At 35.5% G+C, this 12,647-nt stretch overlaps 1 protein-coding gene across 1 annotated transcript in view; it reads right to left on the bottom strand.

The window, feature by feature from the left end:
• LOC126345604 (U2 snRNP-associated SURP motif-containing protein) overlaps positions 1-12,647 on the bottom strand; it is a 146,999-nt gene that overhangs the window by 86,539 nt on the left and 47,813 nt on the right. Inside the window, exon 10 of the mRNA XM_050002114.1 lies at positions 607-650. Within this exon, the coding sequence (XP_049858071.1) occupies positions 607-650 (44 nt within the window). The remainder of the gene's footprint in view (positions 1-606; positions 651-12,647) is intronic.

Genomic DNA, 12,647 nt, shown 5'->3' on the forward strand with positions numbered 1-12,647 from the left:
ATGAGTAAATGATATGGTTACGCATATTTAACTTTTGAAAATGTCTCACCTATTCAGCTGGAAGACAACACAAAAATAAATGTGGAACTCCAGTAAACTGACTTTCTAGCAGCACATGTAAATAACCAGTATCTAGCACAAAAGAGAGAATGAGCTGCTCATATGACAGCACCAATCAGTAGAATTACTTTACTGATTTTTAATTTTTCATTAAGTGAGTCATCATGCGATAAAAGTTAACCCCAAAAATGTCTTAAAATACTTTATTAATATTATTTATTTGTATTTTGCAGGCCGCTTATTTACAAACCAGTATAATAAGGGTTTATGATGAAAGACAAAAATCATCAGATTCAATCAAATTTCTTGAAATTCTAAGATATTACTAAAATGGAGTTAAAAATTTTGTAACTCAACAGTGTGTAATCTACTCTTTAGCAGCACATTAATCAGAGTAAGAGAATAACAACTATTGAGAATACAGATATTTAAACGACCTAGAAAGATTTACCTGCAATTCTGAAAGTGATGTTTTCCCCTTTTCAACTCTTTACTTACCTATTATGTGTTAAAAGAAATAAACTGGGTTTTGCCTGTGTACATTACCTTTCAGTCGGGATAACCACTTTGACAACAGCCTGGGATAAAATCTGTGAGGAGAGCAGCAGCATCATCAAAATACACACTCATACCCATGAAACACCTGACTGCAACATATGTGAATTCTGAAGGTAGACAGACTTCAGACATACAAATTCAATGACAGCATGTATTGTAGGAAATGAAAAAGCCTCCAAACTTATTTATTTATAGTTTGAAGCATGATTTTATACTGAGAATACATCTGCCTCCAGATCACATATGTTGTGTGGCCATAAAACATTGTTTAAAAAACAACTGGTAAGAAGATAAACAAAAAAAATTAACTGTAAATGGAAATGTATTTACATGTGCAATGCATTAAAATTTCTGATCACCTAGCTGAAAAAATGTGGGTTACTATTTAACTATACTGCAACATTTTGCAAAAATAAAATAATCTTAGAAGGCACAGTAGCCTCAATGAATAATTTCCTTTTATGAGCTTTGTTCAAATAAATACTTGGAATTTATTATGAATAAAAGAACTTTCAGGTCATTACAAATTACATAATGAACAGTGTTAGTAAAATATTCAGTGTCACTGATTAAAATGCTGAAACACATTTCAGTCATAATTAATAACAAAATAATTCCAAGCATCAGTATATTTGCAGGAATAACAAAATAAATTGCACGCTATGTGCAAAGGCAACAGCTTTTGTTCACCTTTCTCTTGTATTTATTGTTCAAAGTGGGGATTTTTCTGTCCGACACATTATATGTCAAATGGAAAAGCATTACACATACAAGAAGAGATAGTAAATATTTTGTTGACAAGAGATTTTCAGACTTTGTTCTCTCATCTTTATCTGGATAACTTTTTCCATTCATTAGCGATTCAGAATACTGCCGAAAGCAGGGAAAATCTGCCAGTTACTTCTCTAGCACTCTGAACTAACAATACAATACGTTTAACATGTATTTCTACCTTACAATCATGTCCATAGATAAAATAACAGTGTTACTAATGCCATATGGCAGAATAATGGTCATTTCACTGCAGACACTTAAGCAGATTCCATAATGGCATATAGATTGCAAATTCAAAGCAGTATTGTTGGCATGTTACATACAAAGAATTTCGTAATATCTTTATCATTAATTTATAATGTTATAAATGGGAATCTATGGTGCTGCTGATATTTATGTTCTTTACTATCAGTTTTTATGAATGGTCTTTATTCTTGTTCGTATGAGTGTGCTTTGAATATTATACGTTTACATTAGTATAGTAAAATGTTTTCTAGTGTGCTATTTCAAACTGTAATCGCTTTACTGAGCATGAAACTGAAAAACAACAGGTCACAAGCCCATACCATACTGTCCAGCCAATAAATGCAGTTTATTATAAAATTATGAAAAAAAAACTAAGTTCAATTATTTATTCAAAGCTGGAATTGTGGTCTTAAGTTCATTACAGCTTATAGAAAAACTGAAATCAATAGAGAACTATAGCATGTGGCAATTTGCAATGAAAATATATCTTCAACATGAAATGGTATGGGAATGCAGCTCAAGTGAAGTAAAAGACAAGTTAAAAGTGTATAATGCTAGTGTCAGTTGATCCAGCAGTTTACATGCACCTACACAACACAACAACCACAAATAAGCCTGCGACAACTTAAAATGGATATATGAAGAGTCAGGATTTTACAGAAGAACTGGTCAGCTGACAATGCTTCCCACAACTTGACTGAAGGACTGTACATCAGTAGAAGAATGTGTATACAAAACAATTTCTACTTCTAGTAAGTTAAATGCTTTGAATCTGGAAGAGAAATATGAGTGAGTAGGTGCATTTTATTGGCATAGTTACCATATGACTAAAAATCAATGGTTATGAGACTAGAGAATTCCATTACACCTACAACTTGAGACACTATTAAAACTAAACTGTTGCAGAAAGTGAAGGATGAACAGCATTGCAGCTCTCCTAGTGAACAAGAAAGATAACAAAAACTTAACACACAATTTCCTGAAAGAAACTTAGTTGCTATGGCCATATTAAAAGAAACTGCCACAGGAAAACCAAGGCAACTAACAAGTCTTTGGAAGGGGCTTCAAATTACAAGACATTCTTCACTACAGCGGGTAAAGTCATTAATAATGATTGGAATATTGACTCTGATGCTTTAGTACACATGTTCAAACAAATTTATGCAGATTGGTGTTAACGTCACAGATGGTAACGGCAAAAGATGAGAATTTAACTACTGATGGAAATGGCAGCACTCATATTCAAGCACAAGTTAAAAAGAGAGAGAGAGAGAGAGAGAGAGAGAGAGAGAGAGAGACAAAAATTAGAACAACAAATGTTCTTTACATGCCAAAGTCAAGCACAAATTTACTCTCTGTAAGTAGTGGAAAAAAAAGAGACATTTCATCACCTACGATAAATGAGACTGTTGCATTTACAATAAGGAAAAGAATCTATTAACAACACCCATGCATGATAATGGCACATAGAAAGTGGCCCAGCCAGATAATTTATTAGTAGAGGCAAGTTTGTATTACTATTAAATGACTTCCACATGCAAAACAGGACATTTAAGCCGTGGCAGAATGGGAGCTTTGCAAAAAGGTAAGGCCAACAGCAATAATTACATGGGAACTATTGAGCCTCCATATGTTATGTGCCTGGAAGATAAACAGACAAAATTACCTTTTCAAAATTCCGAGTTGAGAGCAAAATGTATCCTTGAACTAATACATTCTGACTTGCTTAGGTCAATGGAAACAAGAGCGATTAGAGATTTCAGATATATCCTGACTAATAGATGATTATCAGAGGGAGATATTTTTGTTTACATTAAGTAAAGAAGATCAAGTACAGGAGACCATTAAAAATTTCAAGAAGCTTGCGTAAAAACAAAACGGTAGCAAAATTAGTGTCTTGCGCACAGAAAATGGGAAGGAATATGTGAACTATGAACTGCCAAACTTCTTAAAGAATGAAGTAATAATTCATCAAACAATAGTGTCCTACACACTGGATCAAAACAGAGTCGCAGAAAGGGATAACAGAATATTAATACGAAAAGACTGATACTTATTTTTGATGTGTGCTTACCAAAAGCGTATTGGAGTAGGCCACTCTATAGCACCTTAACAGATTACCTACACAATCTTTAAAAGGCGGGACATCAGAAGACGCATTTACTGGAAGAACCAAATCTTAGTCATGTAAGAATATTTAGCAGCAAGGCCTTCAGTGATCTACCAACAGCAAGCAGGCATAAATGAGATAAGAAGAAAACTGAATGCACACTGGTAGGATGTTGTTAACAGGGCAAGGAATATCAGATATTTCAACCCAACCAATGAAAATTAAGCAAGAGATGTGATATGCCAAGAAAATACTGTTCAGAAGAATGATGACATAACACTGCTCAAAAAGTCTCTGGAGCCAGAAATTATTCCAAAAATTAAGCAAGATGAATCAGAAATAGTTGAATCTGAGCCCATTACTGATGAGCATCATGAAGATTCAAGAAGTATTTTACCAGATTAAATCATCTCTGATGAGAGAAGCTTAGAAAATTCAAATTTATCAGATGCAAATATAAATGCTGCATCCTCGCAGCAAAACTGATCAGAACTTCATTCCAAAATAGATACGGATGAATGATTATGTGACCTATTACTCTACAGATATGGATAAATCAGATTCACCATCATTAGAAGATGCTTACAAAGTAAAGAATCAAACAACTGGCTTGAGGAAATTAAAGGATTGCAGTCACATATTGAAAATCATACACAGAGAACACTATCCTGCCTTCAGGTACAAAGCCAACAGACACCAAATAGATTTTAAAAAACCAAAATAAATCTCCAAGGATGCATTTAAGGATACAAAGCGAAGCAAGCAGTTGAAGAACCCTCACGAAACAAAGGGTTCAAATTATGAAGAGATGTATGCTCCTTGATATGTATGTTTTGGTTTAGCTTCTAAAAATGATGTAGACATAGATCACTTGGACATTTTTAGGGCATTCATACAAGGCGATATGAATGTGTAGATTTTTGTCAAAATCCCCGAGACAGATTTTAACACTAGAACTGTTAAGGACAAATGTATCATAAGGTTTAAGAAAGCAGTTTATGGATTAAAACAAAGTATTTGTCACTGTAACATTAAGCTATATGCAACAATTTTATAACTTTAACTTTTGAAGAAGTACAGTACATCCATGCGTTCATTAGAAGAATAACGGAAATAACACATTAACTGTTGTTGATGACTTGTTCACCAGTAATAACCCATAAGAGAAAGAAAGCTTCTAAAAGGAACTCAATGAGCAATTTAAATTACAAGGGCCAGGAGAGGTGTCATGTTGCTTGGATATCAGAATATTAAGAGATTGCAAAAGGTTACTATTATGGATTAATCTATCTTTTATAAAGGACGAATATTAAAAATAAATATAACATGGACAACCAACAGTATCAACACCTGTGAATAACAACCACATACTTACAATGGAAAATCCAGGACGTTAAGTAACAATACAATGAAAAGGATAATTGCTAGGAACTATCCTTTTTGTTATACTGTTACAATCACGTACTTACACTAGATATGACACTCAAGACAAATGAAGAGAGAAAATGTTCCCTATAGAGAAACTAAACACAGTTTGATGTATGCGCAGATGGGAACCAGAGCTGCAATTGCAGTCACTTCAACAGTGCTCCAAGTGTGCCTCATTGGCAGGCAGTTAAGAGGATCAGGAGACACTTCAAAAGCACTGAGAACTTTAAGTTGTAATCTTCTAGGGAAGAAAAAACAAAAGCAACAACAACACAGGTTACAATGATGCAGACTAGGCAGCAGACAAAGAGGACAGGAAGTCAGTCAGTATTTTTCTGTTGAAATCACAAGGAGCTGTAATTTTCCGGCCTAGCAAGAAACAACCCACAGTTGCTTTACCAATACTGAAGCTGAATACATGGGCCTGGACTCAGCATGTCATGAGGAACTTTGGCTACGGAGGTAAAAAAAGAAGTATCTTCATGCCCTGAACATGATCCCATTAAATGTTATTGTGATAGCAAAGATGCAGATGGTTTGTCCAAAACAAGTGGCTATTGCAGAAGTACAAAACGTACTGATATCAGACACAATTTTACTCAAGAAAAGATACTCAGCTCAAGTTATAGAGGAACAAATCCCAACGCAGCAGGTGCTCAGTGACATGTTAAACAAGTTACTAAATGATTAAGGAATACGGATTGATAGTATGAAGTGTTTTAATTAGATACTGATTCTAAAGAAATGAGAATCTATGCCTCTGCTTATATGTATGTTCTACACTTATTCTTTATTCCTTTCCATAGGTGTACGTTAATAACATGTTTTCTTGTGTGCTGCTTAAAACCTTGATTGCTTTGCTGAATATTAAAGGAAAAAACATTTCAGATTTCTAACACATGTGAAGCATACTACCGCATCAATCTCAAAAGTAAGTGCAATGCCAAACACCTACTTAGCACCTGCAACACGAAAAGGACAATATGGCTCACAAAATGCTTATTGTGTAAAATAAATGTTGTTGTGAGGGATGGGAGTGGAGCTAGGAGGAAACAACTTTCAAACTTTTCGTCTTTTTTCTACTGTAAAAATTAGTCATCCTTGCACAAAGGCCTTCATCTTTTCCAGTTCTATCATTCCCTAGCCCTCACCACTTTGATCTTACATAATGTACCCATTCACACACATGCCCTACTAAACTTCCTATACTCCTTTCAAGAGACTGTTTTACTTTGTAACATTAATGTCCTGCAATCCACATCCTCCTACAGTTGAAACACTACTGCGAGCATTATTTGAGGAATATACCTCAGTTAATTATATTCTACTCTTTCCTGGTTAAGTAACTACTCACTGTATTCATTACTCCCCTGCTGACCTCCCAAACCTTGTACTGTTGACCTGCTCCACTTTCCAAAACCCCAAAAATCCCCTTACCATCCGTAACAGACTGCTCCCAAATGCCCTCTCCAAACTCTCATCACTGCACACTGCACCTTTTAATAATAGTGACTCTTTAAGAAATCTCAGACTTCTCAAAATGTCTTTTATCTTCAGCCCCACAACTTGATTTAACCATGCTATACTTGTAAAAGACAAATCCACTTTTCTTTGAGCATTATCTTCACTGAAAGTTCTGCATAGCTCACCACAATGAGCAGTCAGTCCAAATGTCCAAATTACACACTCAAACTTTTCTCTAACAGTTCACATGTCTTTCATTCATGATCTCCCCCCCCCCCCCCCCTTTTCCAATCCAGTAACTCAATAATCTCACTTGCCTCTTCCACAAACTCCTTTTCTGATTAGTCCGATCTGAGGCTATGAGAGCAATACGATCTCAAGAACTTAATACAAATCCTTATATAATGATTCTTCTTACTGATAAAGAGAAATCCAACATAATCTTCAACTTGTGATCACTCCAAAACCCAATATTTTAACCAATTTCCTTTCTCGCATTGGCAATCCTTTCATACACCGACCCTTTACTTCGACCAAATCAAAGCTACACTACCCTAATTGAAAAGATCTTCCTCATCATTGTCCCACTGCAGTTGGTCTTAATATACTCACACGATCCTCTGCCTGATTGACAAGCATTTCCAATCGACCGGCACGGTGTCCCTTTACATTTAAGACAGTAATCACTTTCATAGGCATTTTTTCCCCTGTTTCTATTCATCACTACCAGTCTCTGCATTTATCACTGCAGACATCCAATACCGAGACATAACGACCCCCCCCCCCCCCCCAATCCATAAGTAAATAAATTCCCACAAGTTGCTGCCACAAAACACCATGTTTCATGTTTTAGAGTTGTTGAGATTCAAAATGCACAACCATAATTATTCTGAACAATTATTATTTCTTGTCTGAAGACCAAATCTACAGTGATAGGCACACATGTGGCACCTACCCATTGCTAACGAGTGTTGCCTCAACTGTATGTGTGACTCCTAAGAGTTGAGGCGGTGGGCAGTGTTTTTGTATTTACATTAGGAAAGGACCAAAAGTTTGAAAGTGTCATTCTTCTAATCTGTTAAATGTGCCATCATTCAACTGGACAAGAATGGTTGCATTTTCTCTGTTTTTATGTTTAATTCTGAAATTCACCCCTTACCATAATTAAACAGTTCTGTTTCAGTTATTAATTCTGAACAGAGAAAAACTTAAAATATGAATTCTGATATAGATGTTGATCCCAAGCTTGGGATCAACATCTTAAACAAATTCAAGTACGGTATAGAGATGATGGGAGAACAAAATCTTCTATCAGCACAAAACTAGTACTACAAAAAGCTACAATTAATAAAACAGAAAATATGAACATAAAGTGATACGGGACTGATTTTACTGTAAAACAGAAAGTAAATGAAATATTCCAATTAATTTGTACGATCAGCTGTAATGAACTGTTCACCTCTCAATTACATGGAATCACGGAAAATATTTGTGCAGATGTAGGGGCAAGAGTAGGAAGATGAGGTACTTACAAAAAGAGTGTTTAAAGAAGACAACAGCAGAAAAAGGAACAAGGAGACTAAGTTTAAATAACATAACAACAACAACAATAAGCAATGCAAAATGTGCAGAGAGGAGATAGTAAGATAAATGAAATTAGCAATTATTTTGCACAAGCAAAAGTATTTCCCACAAATCGAGGACAATACCACATTGGGGTGACTTGCACAGTTCAGTGGTACAGACAGCCATACCGTAGCTACAACTACATGGGAAAGGAGAGATAAAACTAACATATTCTCCCCAATGAAAGAGTGGCAGCGTTTTCAGTAGTTGCAGAGGCAACTGTCTTGATAACTGATTGATCTGGTCTTGTAACATAAGTCAACAAGGCCTTGCCATGTTAGCACTGTGTACAGCTGAAATTAAGAGGAAACTGTAGCTATTATGTTTCCCATGAAGCTTTACTGTATGGCTTAATGACAATGACATCCACGTGTGTAAAATACTGCAGTTGTAAAATCTATTAAAACAGTAGACAAATTAGAGAATTTAAAATGGAAATGGATGGGATGAAGTTAGATATAGTGGAATTAAAGAAGTGCTGTGGCAGAAAGAGTGTGAACTCTGGTCAGGCGAATAGAGCTTTTATCAACACTAAGTACAATGGGGGTAATGCAGGAGTATCTCTAATAATGAATAAGACAAAATAAATGTAGGTAAATCAACTATAATCAGCATAGTGAGCTGAGCACATTATCACAGCCAAGATAGATATAAAGCCAACATCCACTACAACAGTACATGTTTAGATGTTAACTAGCTCTGCATATGAGAAGGAAAAATAAAAGCAGAACATGGATTGGGGAAAAGAAATCAAAGGGAAATTCATGGGTAGTATTTTTTAAGTGTTTAATTTAATTATTGTATACATGTTATTTAAGAAGAATGAATGAAGGTAGTATATATGGAAGAAACCTGAAAACATCAGAAGTTTCAGATAGAGAACAGAAAGTTAGATAGAAATTCTGAAACCAGTTTTGAAAACATTTCTGGGGCTGGTGTGGACTGTAACCATAATTTATTGGTTGCAAACTGCAGAGTAAAACTGAAACATTGCAGAAAGGAAGGAAATAAGACTGCTGGGACCTGTATAATTTGAAAGAGCCACACATTGCTAAATGTTTCAAAGGGAGCATTAGGCAATGATTGACTGAAACGGGGTAAGAAATACAACGGAAGATAAATAGGTAGCTATGAAGTGGAATGGTGAAGGCAGCAGAGGTTCAAATAGGCAATAAAAAAAGGCCTAGCATAAATTCTTGGATAAGATAGTGGCACCAACATGCACTACATGTAAGACTATGAGGATATGAGAAATAAGGGCTGATACAGAGGAATTTAGACAGAAATGAAATAACTATAAGTGGTACAGGGTACCCTCCACCACATGCCGTATGATGGTTTGCAAAGTATCTAAGTAGTGTAGATAACACAGGAGGTATTGAATTTAACTGATGAAAGAAGAAAATATGAAAATAAAGCAAAAGAAGCCTGTGAAAGAGATTATGAATGTCTCAAAAATGAGACTGATAGAAAGTGTCAAATGGCTGCGGAGAAACAGCTAAAGGACAAATGCTAGACAGCAGAAGTATGTTTACCTAAAGGAAAAAAGATGCATGCAGCCCCCAGATGATTTGAAGTGCCTTTGGACATAAGAGATGCACCAGTATCAATTTCAAAAGCCCAAATGGCAAGCCAGTACTAAGTAAAAATGGGCTAAGAAGACAGTATTATAGAAAGGGGACAGGAAGTACATGAAGATGAGATAGGTTACATGATACTGCGAGAATTGTTTCACAGAACACTGAAAGACCTGAGTCAAAACAAGGTCCTTGGAGCATATGACATTCCATCAGAATTGTAGAGATCTTTTGGGAATCTAGTCACAACAAAATTATTCCACCTGGCACGCAAGAGACAAAATAGCATCAGTTTTCAAGAAGAATATAATAATACCAATTCTGAAAAAGGCAGGTAAAGACAGGTGTGAATTTTACTGAACTATCAATTCAATATGTTGTGCCTGCAAAGCACGGACAAAAATTATTTAAAAAAGGAATGGAAAAATTGGTAAACGATGGCCCTGAGTAATAACAGTTTGTGTTCTGAAGAAATGTAGGTGCATGCAATGGAATACTGATCCTATGACTTATTTCAGAAGACAGATTAGAGAAAGACAAAACTACACTTAAAGAATTTGCAGATTTAAAATAATAATGTGCCACTGTCTACTACAGTACACCCTTTAAAATTCTGAAGGCACCAAGACTCAAATACAGGGAGCGAAAGGCTGTAGATAATTTGCAGACACCAGACTGCAGTATTAAGGACTGAAGGACATGAAATGGAAGCAGCAACTGACAAAGAAGTGAGACAGAGTTGTACCCTATCCCCAGTGTAACTCAATTTGTACAGTGAGCAAGCATTAAAGGAAACTAAGGAGAGCATTGGAGAGGGAATTAAAGTTCATGGAAAAGAAATAAAAACTATGAGGTTTGCCAATGACATTGCAATTCTGTCAGTGGACGGAAGCAAGCATGTTTGCTGCCTTGTAATAGTGGCAAGTCAGTGGAAAAGATGGATTTTCCATTCTCTGTCTACCCAACTTCAAGGTCAAACCAGGTGCATATTCTGTGCGTACTTTGCACAGAAATAGTTGCACAACTGAGAAACACAAAAATTAAATATTGATATAATTTTGTGATTTGTTCATAGCATTATGTAGAATGATGTAGACATAAAAAATACCAAGCTTGAGCAAAATCCAACACTTAGTTTCCACAGTAAACACGGTTTTTCAAACTTTCACACTGCAGGGGAAAAGATGTATAAACAATTGGAATTTTGAGATTATCCAAGTTTTGAAGTTAAATAGTATGTATAAGACGTGATAAAATTATCTTCCATACTTTGAGCTTTTTATAGAAATATGAATTTTGAACTAAAAGGACAGAAAATCTTAATAGTAATAATAAGCCATATGGTTAAATATAAGCCGGAGTTTGGACACTACAGCACTATATCCCACATAAGAAATAATGACAATGCACCAAACTACAGTGCATTTAATGGATTTTACAAAGGTACAGCAATAGCAGAAGAGACAGTTCAGAGGGTAGAGTCCACTCAAGGTTCCTTGGAAAAAATTGCAACAATTACAATTAATCAGATATTACAGTAAAATTAAATGGAAATGTTCTTTAAGTACAGATCGATAGTTTCACAGGCAATATGATATCAACTGGACAAGTCATTAATTATTTAGTTGGAGAGAAGGTTCTTTGTAAGAACAGAGGAAGGGATCTATCACTTTAGTAGCAACCATTTCGTTTCACAGTCCACTTCGGACAAAACCAAGGATACATAAGCAACACTGAAGCTGCCACATGGTTCATTCACTGAAAGTCTTTTGCCAAAGACATGTGTCACTATCAAATAGGCCAGTGTCAAGTTCTGCAATGGAACTTTGTTGTGGTGTAATCTGCAGTTGCAATGCTTGAAATGCCTCTTTCATGCTGGTCAAAAATGGTTTGTGTACTGCCCCTCATATTCTAAATGTATGTGGCACGTGAAGTAAAGAAATTACCACTTTTATGTAAGCAATAAACAGTTTTCTGAATTATTAAAACTATTTATTCGTTACAGAACAGTAATCAGTAATCAGAACAGTAATCAATAATCAGCATGAAATGAAATTCTCTGATCTGTCCCAAGTGCTTTTTAGAGGAGTAAAAATTGATGGGTTTTACATAGGATCTTGTGCCTGTGAAACAACAGAATTCTATATATGTGCTGTTAGTAAAGACAGCAAAATTTTAATTTGTCATCAGTATTTCCTTACTCAGTTTCAAATGAGAGAGTATGACTTTTTCAGTTTAGGTGAACTGAAATGTGGAGAAGTGGACTGTAGAATGTAAGTACAGTATCATGTTTTCGAATCAATTTACTAGCTCTTGTGGCACAGTCGCAGGAACAACCTAACAAACCCATCACTTTACTACAAGGAATAACTGAATGGACTGAACAGTGTCTTGAAAAGAGGTTTTAAGATATCAACAAAAGAAAAAAGAGGCTAATGAAATGTAGTCAAATTAAATCAGGTGATGCTGAAGAAATTACACCAGGAAATGATACACTAAAAGCAATAAATGAGGTTTGCTATTTTGGCAGCAAATTAACTGATGATGGCTGAAGTAGAGAGAATATAAAATGCAGGCTGCCCTGTAGCATGAAAAGCATTTCTGAAAAAGAGGAATTTGTTAAGATCTAATATAATTTTAAATTACAGGAAACGTAACTACTCATCTACAGTTAGTGGGGTGTAGTGCACAGAAACACACAACAGAAAACTGTTTATTATAGCTTTTGAGTTTTGCTCCTTCCCTAGCGGAAGCGCGCATGCTCTCCCCCCCCTCTCCAACAAACACACAGGGATATGCACAGG

Source organism: Schistocerca gregaria, chromosome 1 (assembly GCF_023897955.1).
Source record: "Schistocerca gregaria isolate iqSchGreg1 chromosome 1, iqSchGreg1.2, whole genome shotgun sequence".
NCBI lineage: Eukaryota > Metazoa > Arthropoda > Insecta > Orthoptera > Acrididae > Schistocerca > Schistocerca gregaria.